Source organism: Bombina bombina, chromosome 6 (assembly GCF_027579735.1).
Source record: "Bombina bombina isolate aBomBom1 chromosome 6, aBomBom1.pri, whole genome shotgun sequence".
Lineage (NCBI taxonomy): Eukaryota > Metazoa > Chordata > Amphibia > Anura > Bombinatoridae > Bombina > Bombina bombina.
Window position 1 is genome coordinate 48,064,609 of NC_069504.1, and position 24,794 is coordinate 48,089,402.

General features: G+C 36.8%; 1 protein-coding gene across 1 annotated transcript in view; it reads left to right on the forward strand.

Moving 5' to 3' along the window:
- Positions 1 to 24,794, forward strand: part of PLXNA4 (plexin A4) — a 1,088,215-nt gene that overhangs the window by 1,047,361 nt on the left and 16,060 nt on the right. The window contains exons 29-31 of the mRNA XM_053716394.1: positions 8,200 to 8,369; positions 15,332 to 15,544; positions 19,536 to 19,686. Coding sequence (XP_053572369.1) covers positions 8,200 to 8,369; positions 15,332 to 15,544; positions 19,536 to 19,686 — 534 coding nt within the window. The remainder of the gene's footprint in view (positions 1 to 8,199; positions 8,370 to 15,331; positions 15,545 to 19,535; positions 19,687 to 24,794) is intronic.

Here is a 24,794-nt window from a genome sequence, read left to right on the forward strand (position 1 = left end):
CTTGCTATCTTTATTTGAAAAAGAAGGCATCTAAACTAAGGAGCCAGCCAATTTTTGGTTCAGACCATGGACAGCACTTGTTTATTGGTGGGTGAATTTATCCACCAATCAGCAAGAACAACCCAGGTTGTTCACCAAAAATGGACCGGCATCTAAACTTACATTTTTGCATTTCAAATAAAGATAGCAAGAGAACGAATAAAAATTGATAATAGGAGTAAATTAGAAAGTTACTTAAATTTGCAAAATCTAGCTGAATCACAAAAGAAAAAATTTGGGTTCAGTGTCCCTTTAATTTTTTTATTTTGGATAATTTTGTTTATTATTTTTTGAAATCTTAGATTTTTTTTATTTTTCGTAATTTTAGACTTTGTTTTTTTTTTGTAATGTTAGTTTTTTTTTCCGTAGTATTAGGATTTTTTTATTTAGTAATTTTGTTTTTTTTTGGTGTATTTTATGTTTTTATAACAGTTATATTTGGTTTATATATATAGTTTTAAGTGAAGGGAAAGTTTGAGATTAAGCAATACAACCTAGCATGTCTCCATATGACCCTAATCTAGTCGCTAAGTTTTTTTTTTTACATTACTTAAATATTTTCTAATAAAATTTATATCTAAAAATCCCTACCGCTTAGAGACCTATTTCCGCCTTCAGCAGTCCCTGTGTCTTTCAATTGCGCGTTCTTGCTGCAGTCTCTACCTGCTCATGCGCTGATAGGCGATGCTGTGAACCACTGTGCATGCAGCTAATGGGTGATCATTGTTTCCAAATGAGTACGGAAGCGCGTGTGTTTTCGCATTGTATTTAGACTAGGGGTTTATGTTAGGGTGTTAGGCTTTACATAAACTTCTTGTCCCCATAGACATCAATGGGGATTGCGTTATAGTGATTGCCATTCCGCAATTGCAGGTGTTAGCTTTTTTTCTAACACTTTTTCTCCATTGATGTCTATGGGGGAAAACGTACACGAGCACGACTAGTCAGGACTTGACTTTTGTGCGGTATGGAGCTTATCGCACTATAACGCACAACACAAGAAGTTTTTTTTGTAACTTGTAATGGCAGCGCTGTGGAAAATGCGGTACCGCAAAATTCTTTGCATTATTTATTCACCGGGTTTAGTGCAAAACTTGTAATTTTAAATATATTGTTTACCTTCTTTTCCTATGATTTACAATTAGAAATTGTGTTCATGTTTTAATCACCTAAAAGGGATACTACATACCAAATAATGATGCTTGATCTTACAACATACTACAAAGTGATTGTTTTTTTAGAAGGCTGTGGAGAACTGTTAAATAGAAATAAAACCTGCAAATTCTTTTTAATGTGTTTTAAAACAGTTATGTACAGTGCTTAGTTACAGATGTATAGTGTGCATATATAAAAATGCTTTAATATCATAACTGCTCCCACATCTTTTGGAATATTAATTTAAGTAAACAATGAAATGTACGTGAGTACATTTTAATTTTAAATAGAAGCATTTTTGCTTTATACTTCCAATAGCAAAAATACTTCTAGTAAAAGTTATTACTGTATTTCTGAAAGTAAGCAGTGGCAGTATGACACAACTTACGTCTTCAGAAGCTATACACCCCATTGCCACCTCTCTGAGCAGGCATGTTGTTTGAATACAGGTGCACGGCCCTCACTGGATATATGCGTATGCTGCAGAAAGTTAGTATACAAACTATGTCCAGGGACAGCACATTATATAAATTCACAAAACCAAACTATGAAAAATAATTCAGTTGTTTTGTATAATATATAAAAAATGGCAGCTCTACAATTTTAGAATGCACAAACACCATCCAACAGTTTTGTTTTTGTTTGTTTGTCTTGTGTTTATTTTGTTGTTTGTTTTTTTCAGAATTTGGGGTTTTTAAATTGAATGGTATACTGGGAATATATTACAAAATGAAATAAAGTCAACAGGGTATCAGTGCACAAAATAGAAATACAGCAAAATATTACTTGTTCTCTGGAAAATGTTCTCTGGAAAATAAGTAATATTGTAAACATAATATTTATTTGATCCAAAAATCTGTTCTATATAAAAACATATTATTAATCTGCTAGTTGGTTTTCACTAGATACCGCATTGCATTAGTAGAAATGAGATTTTTAAAATAAAATCAGTAGCACTATGTAAAAAACCAAGTGGCCCCATGAGATAAAAAAAATGATATTTTATATCTAGGAGATTTACTGAGGCATATTCAGAAATCATGTCTTTGGTTCCAGCAAGATACATAACACTTTGTATTATGTTACCTATGAGATTAATTTATCATATGCTGATAAAGCACCACTGAAGATAAATCAGTCTAGTAGAAAAACGTCTCTTAAAATAATATTTATTTCACTTCAGAACAATTCCATGCTTTAAATATGACAAACAATTTCCATTTCGGTAAACTGTCATGTTAAAGGGACACTAAACCCACATTTTTTTCTTTCATAATTCAGATTAAGCAACTTTCTAATTTACTCCTATTATCAATTTTTCTTCGTTCTCTTGCTTTCTTTATTTGAAAAAGAAGGCATCTAAGCTAAGGAGCCAGACAATGTTTGGTTCAGAACACTGGACAGCACTTGTTTATTGGTGATGTCCAATCATCAAGGACAACCCAGGTTGTGAACCAAAAATGGGCCGGCTTCTAAACTTTCTTGCTTTTCAAATAAAGATAGCAAGAGAATAACTAAAAATTGATAATAGGAGTAAATTAGAAAGTTGCTTAAAATTGCATGCTCTATCTGAATCAGAAAAGAAAAAAATTGGGTTCAGTGTCCCTTTAATGCCGGCTTATATCTTTCTCATGCTTATATTATTCCTAAAAGTAACTCCCTAAATCTATAACATTCAATAGAAATTGCATCTTTTAACTGTACATAGTGAACTGTATAGGCAAGTGAAAACTTTTACTTATAAAAGCCCTGTTTATATTTTTTTGAGTGGACAAGGTTGCCAGCTAGGGAACTTGTCAGCCCACATTTTCTGCTCATCCACTGCCCGCAGTGAAAATCCCTTCTCCCACATGACCTATTGCACGAGAGAAGGGCCTGTCAATCACCCAGAACAAAGATTTGTTGGAGGAGTTAACTTTAATACCCCTGAGGTGGCAGACAAGTTAGGAAGCTGCTATTTTACTGTAGCATCTTAACTAGTGGCTGGCAGACAAAAAGCTGGTCCCAACTCTGCTCTACATTTATATTTGCTTATACTATTAAAGGGACATTGTACTAAAAATGGCATCATCTATGTGGAAGAACACTATTTAAACATGTTTAAAAAAATATTTTCATATATAATTATAATATTAGACTTTTTCCTATTTTTAAAATTGAGTGGACTAACAACTTTCCCCTGACTGGTAAACTATAGTGATATTTCTCCACCTCATACTATGTGTGTATGTATATATATATATATATATATATATATATATATATATATATATATATATATATATATATATATATATATATATATATATATATATATATATATATATATATATATATATATATATATATATATATATATACATGTTTTTTGAAAAGTGCTTTTTGACACCTAACAATAATTGACTACAATGTCCCTTTAAGTATTGTGTACAGCATTGTTGAGCTCATTATTATGAAACTAGAGGGGAATAAACTAGCAAGTATTAAAATAATAAAAGCATCTGTACAGTATATGCTTCAATACAATGAGATTGCTAGATATTAGCAACAATTATTTCTTCCTATGGTGGCGTTAGAGAAAGAGTAATAGTAACCTGGATGGTTGTACAGTGCCTAACAAGCCATCTGGTATGTGCAGTCACTTTATTTCCTGCTTATTACAAGGAACCACTAAATAACAGCAAAGCAAAGCTTGAACTCAGCACTAATGATGTTGATTTGCTGCTGTTTTTTTTTAACATGCGGTGGTTTAAAGAAGAGCTGAATAGTAACTGCTCCCATAGCAGATACTCTGGTGACTTAACGTTAGCTTTAAATATAGAAACCATTTAATTTCACACACTTGCATCTGAGATAGAGGAGAATGCACGCTGAGCATTGCCCAGTGCCTCTTTTAAGAAAATCAAAACCAATTTTTAAAAAAATAAAAAATCAAGTATTTAAAAAACACACATTTTGAGCTTGTTAAAGTGACATAAAACCCAAAATAACATTTTCGTGACTCAGACAAGGCTTGCAGTTTCAAGAGGCTATCAGTTTACGTCTATTACCCAGTTCACTTTGTTCTCTTAGTATCCTTTATTTAAAAGTATACCTAGCTAGTGAAGCAATTACTTGTGGCTACATACATATGCCTGTTATCATTGGTTCACAAGATATGTTGAGCTAGCTGCTATTAGTGCATTACTTGCTATGGAGATGACTATACTGTAACTTTGAAGGTGTTAAATACTCAGTTATAAAATGCCCTTACACATTAGAAGATATTTTTACACTGCTATGTGCCTTAAAATACAGCACTTACCTCTCATAAAATTGCTCCTTTTCTTAAAAAGAGAGATCTAGAGTGGTTGAGGCTGAGATAAGTACTGTGATTTTTTTTTTTTTTACTGTGTGCTATGTTGCACAGCATTTGAATAACGATACAAACCAGGTATACAAATAATTTATTAAAATGCCCATCTAATGCTGAATACTATGCATAAGGAAATTTCAAACTGCAGGTGCTTACCAGCTAAAATATTCATATTCCTATGCCTTGCGTCAGGCAAGCAGGTGTTGTCAAAATCTAACTGATTAAATTCATTCCTTCTCTGCCGTAAAAATTAATTTTCATCTCCATAAAACAGATTGATTGCCATTTTTTTGTTTAGTATATAACTTTATTTACCTCTCTGTGAATGGATATTATAGAGTCCTTTCTTTGAACAGCTGTTCAACTTCATATAATAAATTGTTTGTACACGTATAAAAATATAAATTTAAAAAATACTCAACTTAAACAAAGTAGAAAACAAATTTTTTCTTCAATAGTGATACAGAAACACACACACATTTGTGCACACAACAAAACATAATATACAGTGTTTCTTTTACTTCAAAAAGTTGCAGAAGTATTTTATATGTTTTTTAAGAGAAATAAAACAGTCTATAATTGTTGTAATAAGAAAGTATTAAGCAATGGGTTATACTTAATAAAGATCATTGCACTATGTATTCATCATTTTTAAAGGATTTTAACTTTTATTTTATTTAACATAATTTGTGAAAAGTACATTGCTTCCTATCACAGCCAAACAAGGGGGCTGTGGTCTCTACAGAAAGTCAAAGGAGTAGATTTCCTTTTAACTTGGTTGCTAGGAGACACGTGCACTAACAGTTTCTTGTGCCATTAGAACTTAAAGGGACAGGCTACTTGAAAATATTTGTTTAAAAATACAGCTAATCCCTTTATTAGCCATTGTCCAGTTTTGCATCACCAACTCGGTTATATTAATATACTTTTTACCTCTGTGATTACCTTGTAACTAAGCTCTGCAGACTGCACCTTATCATAGTTATTTTAACAGTTGCATTTTAGCCAATCAGTGTTGCCTCATAAATGACTCTACAGAAGTGAGCAAAATGTTATCTGTATGGCACACAAGAACTAGCTCTGGCTAGCTGAGATAAACTGACAAAATGCACTGAGATAAGAGGTGTCCTTCAAGAGTTTTAGAAATTAGCATATGAGCCAGCCTAGGTTTAGCTTTCAACACAAAATACCAAGAGAACAAAGCAAATTTGATGATAAAAGAAAATGGTAAATTATAATTACATGCCCTATCTGAATTAGTAAAGTTTAATTTTGACTACACTGTTCCTTTAACCCCTTTGTGACCAGAGCACTTTTCCATTTGTTGACCGTCTGGGACCAAGGCTATTTTTTCATTTCTGCGGTATTTGTGTTTAGCTGTAATTTTCCTCTTACTCATTTACTGTACCCACACATATTATATACTCTTTTACTGTACCCATATTATATACCGTTTTTCTCGCCATTAAATGGACTTTCTAAAGATACCATTATTTTCATCATATCTTATAATTTACTATAACAAAATATATAAAATATGATGAAAAAAATCTGTTACACATCTACAACCACCAAAATCTGTTACACATCTACAACCACCAAAAAAACTCATATGCTAAATAGTTTCTAAATTTTGTCCTGAGTTTAGAAATACCCAATATTTACATGTTCTTTGCTTTTTTGTAAGTTATAGGGCAATAAATACAAGTAGCACTTTGGTATTTCCAAACCATTTTTGTTTTCAAAATTAGCGCTAGTTACATTGGAACACTGATATCTTTCAAGAATCCCTGAATATCCCTTGACATGTATATATATTTTTTTTAGAAGACATCCCAAAGTATTGATCTAGGCCCATTTTGGTATATTTCATACCACCACCATCACCGCCAAATGCGATCAAATAAAAAAAAATTTTCACAAACTTTTTCACAAACTTTTTCACAAACTTTAGGTTTCTCACTGAAATTATTTACAAACAGCTTGTGCAATGATGACACAAATGGTTGTAAATGCTTCTATGGGATCCCCTTTGTTCAGAAATAGCAGACATATATGGCTTTGGTGTTGCTTTTGGCAATTAGAAGGCCTCTAAATGCAGCTGCGCACCACACTTGTATTATGCCCAGCAGTGAAGGGGTTAATTAGGTAGCTTGTAGGGAGTTTGCAGGGTTCATTTTAGCTTTAGTGTAGAGATCATCCTCCCACCTGACACATCCCACCCCCTGATCGCTCCCAAACAGCTCTCTTCCCTCCCCCACCCCACAATTGTCCCCGCCATTTTTTAAATTAATATAATTTATCCGTAGTGTAGCAGCCCCCTCCTCAAAACCCCCCTCCCTCTCCCCCTCCCATATCCTCCGATTTGTACCCCCCCCCCCTCCCTCTCCCTCCTTCTTATACTTTTTCATTGGTGGCAGTAGTTGCTGCGCGCGCGCGCACACACGCGCACATGCGCCCCACAAAAGTTCCCCCGCACGGGTAGTGATGGGCCGCCCATCGCCAATGCTCCCACCCACCAATGAATATCCGATTGGCACCATCGCTGCCGGTGCAGAGAGGGCCACAGAGTGGCTCTCTGGTATTGCAGGATGCCTCAATATTGAGGCATCACTGCAATACCATAAAAGCGGCTGGAAGCGGTCAGGATCGCTTCCACCACTTGAAAGACCAGAGGACGTGCCAGTAGCGTCCTTGGTCGTTAAGGGTGTTTTTTGTAGGACGTTCCTGGCATGTTCTCGGTCGTTAAGGGGTTAAACGAACACTAAACCCCAAAAAAATATTTCAGGATTCAGATAGAGAATACAATTTTAAACAACATTCCAATTTACTTCTATTATCGAATTTGCTTCATTCTCTAGTTATCCTGTGTTGAAGAAATAGCAATGCACATGGTGAGCCAATCACACAAGGCATCTATGTGCAGCAACCAATCAGCAGCTACTGAGCCTATCTAAATATGAAAGTTGTTTAAAATTTCATGCTCTTTCTAAATCATGAAATAAAAAAATTGTGTTTCATGTCTGAATCACATAAATAGGCATTTAAAAATTTGCTGCAAAATTGAAATTTACATTAAATGTTGTATTTGATTCCGTGAGGTCTGCCCATATGAGTGCCAGTGTGATATTTCTCATTAACTTCTATTGTCAGATTTACCTATTTCTTTTTTTTTTTTTTACGTAGCTATTTTTACTTAAAGGGACACTGAACCCAATTTTTTTTTTGTGATTCCGATAGCGCATGCAATTTTAAGCAACTTTTTGTATTACTCCTGTTATTAAGTTTTCTTCGTTCTCTTGGTATCTTTCTTTGAAAAAGCAGGAATGTAAGCTTACATTTTTGGTTCAGCACCTTGGGTAGCGCTACATTTACCCACCAATCAGCAAGCGTTACCCAGGTGCTGGACCAAAGATGGGTCGACTTGTTTAAAATTGCATACTATATCTGAATCATGAAAGAAAAAAATTGGGTTCAGTATCCCTTTAAAGCATATATTTTAAACATATTTTATTGCTGCCGTTTAATATGCACGATAGAATAATTTGTCTACAGTGTCCCTTACAGGTGATGACATTACTTTACAAAATTGACTCTTCCTGTAACTATATTAATTGATGTAAGATTTGTTTCATTTCTCTTTGTAACAGGGCACATTACAGAAGTTTGTGGATGACCTCTTTGAGACCATATTCAGCACGGCGCACCGCGGTAGCGCACTGCCTCTCGCCATAAAGTACATGTTTGATTTCTTGGATGAGCAGGCAGATAAGCACAGTATTCATGATCCCCACGTGCGGCACACTTGGAAGAGCAACTGGTGAGTGGCATTAAAGAACATCAGAGAGATAAAACTATAGGCTATGGGGCAAATGTCACAAGATGGTGTCTTGCTGCACCGACCAGTTTCATGTCTGGGATATCATGGGTGGAAATCTGGTTATGCTAAGCTCTCACCACCCATGAAATCCTGTTGCAAAAATCTCTTGGGTGATGGTCTCATTCTAATTTAAAGGAAGAGTAAACGCCTTGAGATTTTTACATAAACTATAAGATAAAAATCATATTGTTTTTATTTATTTTGCACCCTTTTCATGTAATTTAGCTCTGACAATTGAGCAATTCCTAATTCTCAGAACTTGAAATGCACCTGCTGATTTTTCAAGGCTAGCTCTGCTACATACTTATCCCTTAATAATACAACTGCAGAACAACACATTTTATACTAACAGGGGCTAGCCTTTTTGTCTGTGGACTAAATTCTTAATTGGATCCTTAAAATGATGCAAATGGTGGGCGGAGTTTGGCTATTGAAAAATAAATGCAGTAAGAAAGATGTTAATTTGTTTTAAGACTTGGCTGATATGTTATTCTATAACACAACAGAAATGTCTTCTGATTACAATCACCTAGATTCAGAGCTATGCGCGCTATAGGGAAATTAACGAATGCAAGAAAAGTTGCGTTATTTAACCCCCTATAGCGCAGCCATTAGAAGTTTTTCAAAACCCGGCTTGTGCTTGTGATATGGGGTTTTTAAGCTCCATACTGCACACAGAACATGCGCTGTTTTGACGTGCTCATGCACACTTTCCCCATAGTCATCAATGGGGAGAAGGTGTCTGAAGAAAGTCTAACACCCGCGATCACGGAAAGAAAAGCTCTGTAACGCCGCCCCATTGAAGTCTATGGGGAAAAGAAAAGTTAAGTTTAAACCTAACACCCTAACATAAACCCTGAGTCTAAACACCTCTACTCTGCCGCCCCCAACATCGCCGGCACCTACATAATGTTATTAACCCCTAATCTGCCGCCTCCGATATCACCGCCACTATACTAAAGTTATTAACCCCTACTCCGCCACTCCCCGACATCGCCGCAACTAAATAAAGTTATTAACCCCTAAACCTCTGGCCTCTCACATCACTACCACTAAATAAACCTATTAAACCCTAACAGCCAACCCCCCACATATCGCAACAACCTAAATTAAACTATTAACCCCTAAACCTAACCCTAATGTAACCCTAAACCTAACCCTAACGTAACCCTAACACCCCCTAACTTTAACAGTATTTAAATCTAAATACGTACCTGTGAAATAATACCTAAGCTAGCTACAATATAACTAACAGCCCATGAAAACCACAAATCCACAATCTCAGAAAATTAGAATATTACATGCAATCAATAAAACAAGGATTGTACATAGAACAATATCAGACCTCTGAAAAGTATAAGCATGCATACTGTATGTACTCAGTACTTGTTTGGGCCCCTTTTGCAGCAATTACTGCCTCAATGCGACGTGGCATGGAAGCTATCAGCCTGTAGCACTGCTGAGGTGTTATGGAAGACCAGGATGCTTCAATAGCGGCCTTCAGCTCTTCTGCATTGTTCGGTCTCATGTCTCTCATCTTTCTCTTGGCAATGCCCCATAGATTCTCTATGGGGTTCAGGTCAGGTGAGTTTACTGGCTAATCAAGCACAGTAATCCCACGGTCATTGAACCAGGTTTTGGTGCTTTTGGCATTGTGTGTAGGTAAGTCCTGCTGGAAAATGAAGTCAGCATCCCCATAAAGATTGTCTGCGGAAGGAAGCATGAAGTGCTCCAAAATCTCCTGGTAGACGGCTTTGTTGACCTTGGACTTAATGAAGCACAGTGGACCAACACCAGCAGATGACATAGCTCCCCAAATCAACACAGACTGTGGAAACTACCCACCTTGCAGTGTGTGTCTCTCCATTCTTCCTCCATACTCTGGGTCCTTGGTTTCCAAATGAGATGGAAAATTTGCTCTCATCAGAAAAGAGGACTTTGGACCACTGAGCAACAGACCAGGTCTGTTTTTCTTTAGCCCAGGTAAGACGCTTCTGACGTTGTTTGTTGTTCAGGAGTGGCTTGACAAGAGGAATATGACATTTGAAGCCCATGTCCAGGATCCGTCTGTGTGTGGTGGCTCTTGATGCACTGACTCCAGCCTCTGTCCACTCCTTGTGAAGGTCCCCAACACTTTTGAATGGCCTTTTCCTGACAATCCTCTCCAGGCTGCGGTCATCCCTGCTGCTTGTGCACCTTTTTCTTCCACACTTTTCCCTTCCACATAACTTTCTATTAATGTGCTTTGATACAGCACTTTTTGAACATCCAACTTCTTTTGCAATTACCTTTTGAGGCTTTCCCTCCTTATGGAGGTTGTCAATGATGGTTTTCTGCACAACTGTCAGGTCAGCAGTCTTTCCTATGATTGTGATGCCTACTGAACCAGACTGAGAGACCTTACGCTTAAGCTCACCTTAAGCTTATTTACATGTTATAAATAAATATATATGCTCCAGCTATGCCTCACAGCCAGCGGCCGGGGCTGTGATTTATGGTGGAGAGCAATACTATTATTTACATATTTTATCGCAGTGCTTGATACATTTTCATATTCAGTCCCCTGATGAACCTCATTACCTAAATAACCCAGCCTCTAGTGCACATATAAACTTCTACTTTTAACACTTAATTTCATACATTTATAAGACTCGCCACATGGTGATATAATATCATTGCAGCTATCACTTAATAACTTTCTTAGCAACCTAGGCACAAATAGACCTTTTGGAGCCACAGATATTTGAATAAATCCACTTTAAGTATTAAAGTGAAAGTAATTCCTAGCATTTTACAAATGCTAGGATTTACTATTGAAACAAATAAAGGGCACTTTCATTCATGAAGTACAGTATAAGATACTTCATGTAGAAAGCTCCTTTATTTGATTCAATCGATCGCCGCTCTTAGCTCCTACAGCAGCCCACGGCTAAAAAATCTTTTGGCTAAGAGGTGACGTTTTCACCTCTTAGCCAATAGCCGTGCTGTAAATCCGGCTCCCATGGGTGCCAAGCCAGCTTTACAGCACGGCTATTGGCTAAGAGGTGAAAACGTCACCTCTTAGCCAATTTTTTTTTTAGCCGTGGGCTGCTGTAGGAGCTAAGAGCGGCGATCGATTGAATCAAATAAAGGAGCTTTCTACATGAAGTATCTTATACTTCATGAATGAAAGTGCCCTTTATTTGTTTTAAAAGTAAATCCTAGAGTTTGTAAAACGCTAGGAATTACTTTCACTTTAAGCTGTGTATATATTCTCCAGTTAAAGATTTTGATTAGCACTATCTAGCTATGTTTTCTTTTCACACTTCGCAAAATTAAAGGGATACTGAACCCAAAAATTTTCTTTCGGAATTCAGATAGGGCAGCAATTTTAAGCAAATTTCTAATTTACTCCTATTATCAAGTTTTCTTCGTTCTCTTGATATCTTTATTTTAAAAAGCAGGAATGTAAATTTACGAGCCAGCCCCTCTTTGGTTCAGCACTGGGTAGAGCTTGCTGATTGGTGGCTTAATGTAGCCACCAATCACCAAGCGCTATCCAGGGCTCTAAACCAAAAATGGGCCAGCTCAAAAGTTTACATTCCTGCTTTCTCAAATAAAGATACCAAGAGAACGAATACAAAATGATAATAGGAGTAAATTAGAATGTTGCTTAAAATTTTGGTTTAGTATCCCTTTAATCTGTATTACAGGTTTGATATGAATATCTGAAATGTACATTGTTCTTTAGACTTATCTGTCTATTTACATTTGTGTCCTCAATAAAATAAAAAAAAACCTCTGCAGTACAAGGGAAAAAAAAGACTTTTATGTCCCTTTAATATGTGTATTATATGATGTATGAAACCTGATGTCTTTCCTTTGGCTGTTGGGAATGTGAGTTCAGGCCTAAAACTTCAGAGTTGATGTGAGATGACAGTTTATATTCTCTGATAAAAGCTTTAGTGAAGTCAGCTCAGCCGGAGCAGTGATGATGAGGTCTATAAGAAATGACTGAAAGTTAATTTAATCTGATTACAAGGAGATCATTCCTTCATTTCCTCCCCTCCTCCTCCTTCCAACCCTTTTTAAATAAACCTCCTGCTCATTTAGCCTGAGTGTCTGCAATCAGCTTGAGATTAAAAGTGCAGATAATGTTAATAATATGGAAATGCTTCATTAGTCAGCCACTTATTGGTGCCCTGGGTGTGCATGTGTCACGGCTGTGTACTGATACAGCTCGGTGTCACTGGGGACAGGAAGACTTTCACAGACCCAATGTTCTTTTACGATTATGATATGTTTGTTGTGCATTGTGAAAAAAAATCTATCTTAGTCTCGTTTAGATTATTAAAATGCAAATTCGGGGTCTTTGGGTTCATGCTGCTGTACGATAGTTCAAAGTGTAATTGAACACACATTTTAATTACTGCATTATCCATTAACTAAGATGTCAATTGAATATCTGAATTTACTATGGGCCACATCTAAATTATTACTGTTGTTGTGAGAATGTTTTTTTAGATTTGTTATCACTGCAAAACTTCTTATTCCAGATTCTAGAATCCCAGTATGAAGTAATATGTTTTTAAATTAATTTGCGGTGCAATCACACCCCAAACACCATTAAAGGGGACAATCCAAGAGCAGTATTCCAATTTATTAGAAAACATTCCCTCTGCTTTTTTCAATAGTTTTGATTTTGCCTGTTTCAAGTGGCCAAACCCTTTTTGTTTAAAAGTACAAAATACTTCATGCTGAAAGTTCCTTTATTTGTCTGAAGCATTCGCCGCACGTTTCCACCTCTTAGCCAATAGCCGTGTGGGCTATCCGGCTTAGCACCAGTTGGAGCTATTGGCTAAGAGGTGGAAACGTCACGCCGTGGGCTGCCTGAGCAACTCAGGCGGCAAATGCTTCCAACAAATAATAGCACTTTCAGCATGAAATATTTTATACTTCATGACTGAATTTCCCCTTTATTTGTTCCAATTGTAAATCCTAGCGTTTAACAAACCCTAGGATTTACTATCACTTTAAGTTCATTTAGTTAAACTCAATTTATTGTGTTAAATTATGATTAAAGGGACAGTCTACATCAGAATGTTATTGTTTAAAAAGATATATCATTCCTTTATTACCCATTCCCTAGTTTTGCATAACCAACACTGTTATAAAAATACACTTTTTACCTCTGTGATTACCTTGTATCTAAGCCTCTGCAAACTGCCCCCTTATTTCAGTTCTTTTGACATCCATTTTAGCCAATCAGAGCTGGCTCCCTGGAACTCCACATGCGTGAGCACAGTGTTATCTATATGACACACATGAACTAACATCCTCTAGTGGTGAAAAACTGTCAAAATGCCCTGAGAGAAGAGGCGACCTTCAAGGGCTTAGAAATTAGCATATGAACCTAATAGGTTTAGCTTTCAACTAAGAATACCAAGAGAACAAAGCAAAATTGGTGATAAAAGTAAATTGGAAAATTGTTTAAAATTGCATTCTCTATCTGAATAATTAAAGTTTATTTTGGACTAGACTGTCCCTTTAAATGCAGACATCAGAATGAGTATGGTTGCAATAAAGTTTCAGGAGGACTTGTTTTTATAATGATTAAAAAATGGTATAACATTGCTTAACACACAAGCTGTGAATTGATATTAATAGTTAAGGTCTCCATTGCTGTGTACAGGCAGCTGTCAGTCATCCTGAATGAATCAGATGGGGCAGGTTTAACTTGACCACACGTGCACTCTCCAGAGGTCCTGTGAGTTTAGGCAAACAAGAATGTGGGATCAGTTGATCACAATCCAGGACTGAACAATGTTACAGAGAGTCATTGTTAGAAAGTGAAAAACACTCTTAAAATAATTTCTTATAATGAAGATTTTGTAAAAAGTCTAAATAATAATACAAGAGTAGAACCTTATCCACTCCTGTCACAAACCCTGGGACACTATAATTTACAAGTTTCTCAGCTAAGTTTTTGTTTGTAAAACAAAACAAAACATTTTATTACCTTATATACACAAAAATTATTGTCAAAACTACTTTTCAGCAGATCATTTTGGATTTTAACTCCTCAAACTGTAAATTAATAAAAAAAAAAACAAAGAACAACATTTATTAATGTAGATAATTTGTCAAAACAAGATAGTTGCTAGTAACAAATTCAAATGTTATTCCTAATGTTCATATAATCTGGTACCTTAATAGCTCAGTTTGCACAGTAAAAAAATGATATTTTACTGATGGCCAATATAACAATAGACATATTAACTAGCTAATGATTAGCATTCTTAGCAACACAAATCATAATATCAAATACTGTTAATTAAATCAAGTTATTTTTTTACCTTTAGCCCATATACAGCACAAAATAGAGTTTATTTCTGTCTGAAAATGCATCTAAATACACAAGCTAAATCACTGTAGATGGAAACATTGAGCTCTTCAACATAAACAGAATTACCTTTTCTGATCCACTTGGTAAAAACAAGTTAACTTTATCTATGGGACTAAGAACTGGCGATAAAAAAATAAATAAATGAAATAAAATCTGCTTAATGTAATGTTTCACTGACTTTTCGAGATCCATAGTATACACAACCACTGACATTCACAAATCATCTTAAACTAAAGCCAATAGACTTGAGAATGAAAGGTGTAAGGTCCATGTACCGAATACTAGGTCCTTTGTCAGGAAGTTAATTTACACAATAAACCCACTAAATCACCTTTGTCCCTCCTTCAAGCTATATTATCCTTTACTTTTTTTCTAATCTCACTCAGTGTATACATCTAGAATACTATGTTTGTGGATAATGCTCCAAGTCTAAAATGCCATTATTATCAATCATGCTTTGTGTGCTGGCCCCTGTACAATGCTAATTATATATATATATATTGCATTCTGTTGACAGCTTGCCTTTGAGGTTCTGGGTAAATGTGATCAAGAACCCTCAATTTGTCTTTGACATTCACAAGAACAGCATTACGGACGCATGTCTATCTGTAGTTGCACAGACATTCATGGACTCATGTTCAACTTCAGAGCATCGCCTAGGCAAAGACTCACCGTCCAACAAGTTACTTTATGCCAAGGACATTCCCAGTTATAAAAACTGGGTAGAAAGGTAAGTTTATTGGGAGTATTAACTAAAGCTGCAATAGAAATACCAATCCTTCAGATACTTTGAGGAATATTAAAATTAAGCCTAGAGAGAACAGCCTTCAAGGTCAGAGAAAGACAGAAGGAGCATAAAGGAAAGATTGGATAGACTGTTTGAAGAGAGACTTGACAAGGGGAGATATACATACAAGGTATGTGTGTGAGAGATATACAAGTGGGAGATAGTAATACAAGACAAGGGAAAGAGAGACAGGTGGGGCAAAAAATATAAGTAGGAAAAAAATATAAAAACCAAGTAGAAGAAATTCATGAGGAGCAAGTGGAAGAGACAACTTCAGGGTAAGTGGAAGAGGTAATTAGTAGGGCAAGTGACATAGAGACATGCAGGAAAAGAGGGCGAGACATACAGAGTAAGTGTGAGAGAAAAATACAAGATAAAAGGCAGTTGAGGGACAAGTGGGAGAGACATTTACAGTATATGTTGGAAAGAGACATACATGACAAGTAGTACAGGTATATAATCCAAGTGGAATAGAGACATGCAGAGCAAGTGGGAAAGACATACAAAATAAGTGGATGAAAGATATACAAGACAAGAGGGAGAGACATACAATACAAGAGGGAGAGACATACAAGTCAAGAGGGAGAGACATACAAGATAAGAGGGAGATATAGTCAAAAAGAAAAAGGAAGGCTGCTGAGCAACAAGTAAAAAAGAATTTATTCCATTAAAAATTGAAAATAGAAAAAAGACACAAGTCAGGTGAGGGTATAAGCCATCTAACATGTTTCACGCAGACAAGCGCTTACTCATAGATGCATTGTCTGCGCGAAACATGTTAGATGGCTAATACCCTCACCTGACTTCTTGTGTCTTTTTTCTATTTTCAATTTTTAATGGAATAAATTCTTTTTTACCTGTTGCTCAGCAGCCTTCCTTTTTCTTTTTGACTGAGTCTTTTGCGGTTGTCCTCCGCACCTTGGTTGGCTCCACACACCCCTCTCCTGGTGTTGGTCTGATCCTTTCACCCTTGCTCCTTTGCGCAAGTTTACTGCAGCAGCACGACCTCTCCTCCTCTCTGCTAAGAGGGAGATATATACAAGACAAGAGAGAGAGACATACAAGACAAGAGGGATAGACATACAAGACAAGAGGGAGAGACATGCAAGACAAGAGAGAGAGACATACAAGACAAGAGGGAGAGACATACAAGACAAGAGAGAGAGACATACAAGACAAGAGAGAGAGACATACAAGACAAGAGAGAGAGACATACAAGACAAGAGGGAGAGACATACAAGACAAGAGGGATAGACATACAAGATAAGAGGGAGAGACATACAAGATAAGAGGTAGAGACATACAAGACAAGAGGGAGAGACATACAAGACAAGATGGAGAGACATACAAGACAAGAGAGAGAGACATACAAGACAAGAGGGATAGACATACAAGATAAGAAGGAGAGACATACAAGACAAGAGGGATAGACATACAAGATTAGAAGGAGAGACATATAAGACAAGAGGGATAGACATACAAGATAAGAAGGAGAGACATACAAGACAAGAGGGATAGACATACAAGACAAGAGGGAGAGACATACAAGACAAGAGGGATAGACATACAAGATAAGAAGGAGAGACATACAAGACAAGAGGGATAGACATACAAGATAAGAAGGAGAGACATATAAGACAAGAGGGATAGACATACAAGATAAGAAGGAGAGACATATAAGACAAGAGGGATAGACATACAAGATAAGAAGGAGAGACATACAAGACAAGAGAGAGAGACATACAAGACAAGAGGGATAGACATACAAGACAAGAGAGAGAGACATACAAGACAAGAGGGAGAGACATACACAACAAGAGAGAAAGACATACAAGACAAGAGAGAGAGTCATACAAGACAAGAGAGAGAGACATACAAGACAAGAGGGATAGACATACAAGATAAGAGGGAGAGACATACACAACAAGAGAGAAAGACATACAAGACAAGAGGGATAGACATACAAGACAAGATGGATAGAAATACAAGACAAGAGGGATAGACATACAAGACAAGAGAGAGAGACATACAAGACAAGAGGGAGATACATACACAACAAGAGAGAAAGACATACAAGACAAGAGGGATAGACATACAAGACAAGAGAGAGAGACATACAAGACAAGAGAGAGAGACATACAAGACAAGAGGGATAGACATACAAGATAAGAGAGAGAGACATACAAGACAAGTTGGAGAGAGATGCAGAGGAAGTAGGAGAAATATGCATATGATTGGGCACAGAGATTTGGGGAAAAGAGTAGATACAAACAGGGAAATAGATGAGACAGGTGTGTTATTATATTGATGTCCTCTTATACTGGCTACAACAAAATGAATAATGGTTAAATAATTAATGGCTGAAGCTATTAAATAGACATATGCTCTAAACATATTAGAAGAAATATGTCAACATGCAGATGTATCTGCCCCAATCACATCTACAGGAACACTTTTCCGCATTTCCTCCATCATGCCATGCCTCAGTTATTTGTCTCAGTCGGTTATTAATCATTCTGTAGGATTTTAAAACTTAAACACCAGACATCAGTAACTAAACATCAGTACTTTTGTAGACAAGGAAAAGCAGATTCCCAGCTTTAGTGATTAACATCATTGTTGAATATTGTGGATATTTTTGAACCTCAAGGGGTTTACAAACAAATGCAGCATCAGCATCCTATTCAGTAATTGGTAGTTCTTTGATAATTAGAAATATAATTGTCTCTACTCAATCAGACTGTTAGCTTTTATTATACAACATGTCAATGTCCAATTTCTCTACCTCCTGATATGTCCCTAAACCCAGCAGATGCTAGGAGATGTTTATAGGACACCTGTTAGCTATTTTAGTTTATCAGACTTTTGCTCCTAATTATAAAATCATGTATCACGATGTAGACTTTTTTGGTGCACAGAATGTCAGAATGAAGAAATTAAATATGTAAATGATGGAGACTAATTAACTAGTTGACAGCAGAGCACAGATGCGAATGGCATTGACTGATTGCATTTTCTCGGCTTATGTCCGTGCAGACCGCCATTGCACAAGGGAAAATGGACGCAGGGAATACACGATTCTGTAATGAGTGAGAATAAGGGACATTCTTAAGGGAATAGGTTGTTTATGGTTCTGTGACTTACTTTGATATAACCAACATCAAATGTCTAGTTCTGTTTATGTTTAGTGTATTAACTTGTTGATAAAGAGATATAGAGTATGCTCTGGAGAGTTAGTAATGTGCCGTTATGGTTGCCATAATCCAAGTGTTACAAGTGTTGGAGATGCCATCAAAGAAAAGTCACTTGAGTTTTCATTTTCGTAGAGTCAACTACAAAAAAATATCATTACTCATCAGTAAGATTATCTATCCCCTTAGCACCACTCCATTTTCATCCAAAACCTTTGCCATCTTATTGAAAATATTGCTTATGTTGTGGTATAAAGGGTATGTGAGCCCCAAACATGCCAGCCATAAGTATTTCCTGAAGCCAGCTTCAACATACAAATAATAATTAAATAAGTAACTCTACCCCTTCATGGTTACTAAGACTCTGGAACAAAAATGCACCTTAAGCTTCTAATTTAATAATTTTGACATAATAGTAAAAAGCATTTTTTAAAGCCTAATTCCTTTCCATGAGAGCATACTGAGGTATGTTCAGGAACATGCATGGAGCTTGAGCACCATAATGTTATATATATATAGTGTACTCAAGACACATGCACACTACTAAGCCTACCCCAGTATGCTGTCATGGAGTTACGTTTAAACAAAGAAAATCAAGAGAAAGCTCTTCTAATCCTTGTAATATACTCTATATAGAATACTATTTGTTTCAGATAAGGTCATGAGGTTGTTGTCTCTTCTCTTGTCTGTTTTAGACCGTATGACTAAGCCAGTATGGATGTAAATAATCTTCTTTCTCGCAGGTACTACTCTGACATTGCCAAAATGCCAGCTATCAGTGACCAAGATATGAATGCCTACTTGGCAGAACAATCCCGTATGCATATGAATGAGTTTAACACCATGAGTGCGCTATCAGAGATCTACTCATATGTTGCAAAATACAGTGAAGAGGTGAGATCTGCCATAATATTGTGTCACCTGTAAGCATTTTATTCTTGATCACCATAAACACATTTTGTTTTCTTTTCAAGGGATTTGTCATGTTATGCAGAGCATATACCTGCAGCAAAGCACTGCATTATTACAGACCTTAATTCATAATTCATAGCATTGTGACCAATCAGAAACCAGACATCTTCATTCATTCACATGTAGCAAGTTCAGATAAACCACTGTAAACTTAAAGAGAATTGAAAACCATTTTTTTCTTTCATGATTTACATAGAACAAATAATTTTAAACAACTTTTCAATTTACTGCTATGTAATTTGCTTCGTTCTCTTGATATCCTTTGTTGAAAACATACCTAGGTAGGCTCAGTAGCTGTGAGAAAGCTGCTGAATGGCGGCTGCACATATAAACCTCTTATCATTAGCTTACCAATGTGTTCAGCTAGCTCCCAGTAGTGCATTGCAATCCTTCATATTCAGGATAACAAGAGAATGAAGTAAAATTGATAATAGAAGTAAATTGGTTGTTTAAAATTGTCTGCATTGAGGCCGATTTATCAAGCTGCTGGTGCAATGATAAATGCAGACAGTGGCCTCTATTTAACAAGGTTTGGCGGACCTGATCCGACAGTGCGGATCAGATCCGCCAGACCTTGCTGAATACAGAGAGCAATACGCTCTCCGCATTCAGCATTGCACCAGCAGCTAACAAGAGCTGCTGGTGCAACGCCGCCCCCTGCAGACTCGCGGCCAATGGGCCGCCAGCAGGGGAGGTCAATCAACCCGATCGTACTCGATCTGGTTGATTTCCGGCGATGTCTGTCCGCCTCCTCAGAGCAGGCGGACAGGTTATGGAGCAGCGGTCTTTAGACCACTGCTTCATAACTGCTGTTTCTGGCGAGTCCGAAGACTCGCCAGAAACATGTGCCATCAAGCTCCTTTCAGAGCTTGATAGATAGGCCCCAGTGTATGCTGTTGGCATTTATCGATGTGCAGCGGCCACGATACACTACATCGTACCATGTCTGCTCACACTATAATAAATATACCCCATTGTCTGAATTATGAAAGAAAAAATGTGGGTACCATGTCTCTAAGATTGATATACAACTTTCTTTATATTGCACAATGCATCTCTCTCTCTCTCTCTCTCTCTCTCTCTGTGTATATATATATTTTTTAAAGTCAGATATTGGGTAATCTTAGGAATACCCTGGTAAAATGGACATTACCCAAGCGGCTGTGGGTAAAGCCCAATGTAAGATCAAAATCCCCTCAGAGTGCGGAGTCACCGCTTCAAACATATATACGATGCACTGTAATTCCCCCATCTTCACTATTTTTTGCCTCCGTCTGGGGGGTTCACTTAGGGTGCATGCCAGAGGATCGGTGGGGTTCCTTCCTTGAACCCCCCCAGGAGGAGGCAAAAGAAATAGTGTAGATGGGGGAATTACAGTACATTGGGCTTCTCCAACAGTCACTTGGGTAATATTTTACTTTACCTGTAACATATATATATATATGTTTTTTTTTTCTCACAGACAAAAAAAACCCAACAACATTTGTCCATCTAACCTATAATCTATTTAGATTATGGCAGCAAAGTGTTTAACTGAGAAATCTATTATCTGTGACTGACCACATTTTGCCGTGTTTAACTAGGTGATGAATTCTATTCTTTCCATCTTTATCTCTTTTTAATTGGGTTTTCCAGCTGAGCAGTGAGATTATAATGCTTATAGGATGTTATGAAATTAAAAATGGAGCCTAATGCTATGTAAAGTAACAATTTACCATAGATATAATGTGAAAAGTAATCTAATCAACCTGTTCCTAGGTTTAAATCACTGAAGGCAGAAAGCTATCATGGGGCATCTTTTGGTTAAAAACTACAAAACATAAATGGTGAAATAACTTCATGTGTCTTTGAATTTAAAGGGCCACTCAATGCAGTAGAATTGCATAATTAACAAGTTCATAATAAAAAGATAAGAATTTAACACCTACGGGCCAATTTAATAATGTGCGAGCTTACATTATATGCTGTAGTGGATCATGTCCGCCGCACATCGATAAATGCCGACAGAATGCGCTGTCAGCAATTTTCACCAGAACTGCTTGTGCAATACCGCCCCATGCTGATTCGGCCGCTAGCCGGGGTATCAATCAGCCCGATCGTATAGGATTGGGCAGAGTGATGGCCGCGGCCTCAGAGCAGGTGGACAAGTTATGGAGCAGCGGTCTTTAGACTGCTCCTTTATAACTTCTGTTTCTAGCGAGCTTGAGCCATTCGGAGCTTGATAATTCGGTTCCCAACTCTGAATTTCAAATAAGCAGTAGATCTTATTCTAACAAATTTATTTTTTCTCTAATTTTCTGGCCACTTGTATCATGTGACAGATATCAGCCAATCACAGACTAGTATACGTATACCCTGTAAGCTTGTGCACATGCTCAGTAGGATCTTGTTCCCCAGAAAGTGTGTATATAAAAAGACTTTGCAAAATTTGATGATGGACGTAACTTGGAAAGTGTGCTCTATCTGAATCATAAAAGTTTATTTTGACTTGAGTGTCCCTTTAAAGGGACATAAAACCCTAACGTTTTCTTCCGTAATTCAGATAGAGCATACATTTAAAAACCATTATTATCAAATGTTATTTGTTTTCTTGTAATCCTTTGTTGAGATGCAGGGAGGTAATTTCAGGAGTGTGCATGTGTCTGCAGTACTATATGGCAGCAGTTTTGCAACAGTGTTATACATCAGCAATAGCACTAGATGGCAGCACTATTTCCTGTTATACATCAGCAATAGCACTAGATGGCAGCACTATTTCCTGTTATACATCAGCAATAGCACTAGATGGCAGCACTATTTCCTGTTATACATCAGCAATAGCACTAGATGGCAGCACTATTTCCTGTTATACATCAGCAATAGCACTAGATGGCAGCACTATTTCCTGTTATACATCAGCAATAGCACTAGATGGCAGCACTATTTCCTGTTATACATCAGCAATAGCACTAGATGGCAGCACTATTTCCTGTCATGTAGTGCTGGAGACATGTGAAGATATTTCTTCAAAAAAGATTAACAAGAGAACAAAGCAAATTTGATTATAGAAGTAAATTGGAAATTTCTTTAAAATTGTATTCTCTATCTGAATCGTGAAAGAAAAAGTTTGGTGTTTAATCCTACTTTAAAGGGACATTAAACACTAAATACACGCTAGATAGAATGATGCATTCAAAGAAAAGATTAGTCCATGACTAACATGTAGATGTATTTTTTAAAGTTTCATTAGTTGTTTAAAAGGTGACAAAATAAGTGTAAAGTTTTAGTGTCTATAAAACACTGGGAGCTGCCATGTTGTAACTTGTGTTACCTTCTCTGCTGTGGCCAATTAGGGTCAGTTATAAATAGGTCACTAGAGTGTGCAGCCAATGGCTGTGTGGAATATAACAGTGTTCTGCACTTCCATTTCTAACAGGAATTGAAAAGCTCAACATTTTAGAATGGAATTACAGGCAAAGGGGACAAAATAAATAATGAAAGTATATTGCAGAGTTGTTTTATTATATACAATTTATCATTTTATATTATGATCTCAAAGTGTTTAATGTCCCTTTAAAGGGGATTTTACCTTCAGTTGTAAATATTTGATTTCCCTTTAATCATGTAGGTTTCTACTGCATCCTGTTCCATGACATTATGTCACCTACAGGCAGTGGGGTGATACTGTCATTGCTTACCCTAAACCAATTTCTGATAAAATGGACATTCTAATCCAGAAATGACTGCTCTAATTTGTAAGGGCATGCCATTCTTATATTAACCCTGGAAACCTTAATGCCCAATTCTCTAAAATTGGCTAACATGGAGTACACAAACTTTTGTATGGGCAGATTTCACTCAATTCCCTAATAAAGGGGACATAGGGGTCAATTTATTTAAGTGCGGACAGATATGATACAATGTAGCATTTATCACTGTCTGCATTTATCATTGTACAAGCAGTTCTTGTGAACTGCTTGTGCAATGCCGCCCCCTGCAGATTTGCGGCCAATAGTCCACTAGCAGGGGGTGTCAATCAGCCCGATCGTATAGGATCGGGTGAATTGATGTCTGCAGCCTCAGAGCAGACCGCTGTTTCATAACTGCTGTTTCCGGCGAGCCTGAAGGAGCTTGATAATTCGGCCCCTAAATCTGGTAATCCTCGTGAGTGGTGTGCGGCCTCACATAGGCCTAGATTACAATAGATTATATATATATATAAGCATGTATATAAATCTAGGTATAGATATATACCATCATATATATGTGTATTTATTCTATGTGTAGAACATTGGAATGTGAAATATTCATATTTTCATTAGCACACATGAGAATATGCGATTGAGTTTGCTCATTAATAGGATGTTAGGTTTTTTCCACCTTTCTAGCTCCATTGACTTCAATGGGGGAATAGATTATCGCGCATGGGATAGTGTAAGTTTGGCTTTTTGCACGCGTTGGGTTAATGCAAGAGCAATAACTTTTTACTTTAAATTTGTAATACCAGTGCAACTCAACGTGGGCAAAAAGTATACATCTAGCACAATTAGCGCTCTAGTGAATGCACTAAAAATAGCGCTCCACTTGTAATCTGGCCAAACATAAATACATTTAAACGTACAGTTACTTTCATATAAACACTATTTTATTATAATTATTACAAATATATATAAAAAAGTTATAAGGGCACAAAGATATATGCAGAGGTGTAACTAGAAACCACAGGGCCCAGGTGCAAGAATCTAAGAAGGGCCCCCCACCCCTCTACCCTCCCCCCCCAAAAAAGTAAATTTGATACATATCTTTTTTTTTTCTTTTTTTTTACATTTAACACAGAAAAAAAAATGTGAATCAGATTACATGTCTGCAAACGGAGGTACCCTGTGTCCACAGTTTGTGAGATGGTCTGACCCCCTATTACTGTATATAGTGACACTGTTTAACCCACCAGTACTGTATATAGTGAGTCAGTCTGTAATCTGCCGGTGAGATAGCTGGCCTGACCGTGCCCGCCCCAGTACTTTATAAAGTGACCACAGTAGTCTGTGACA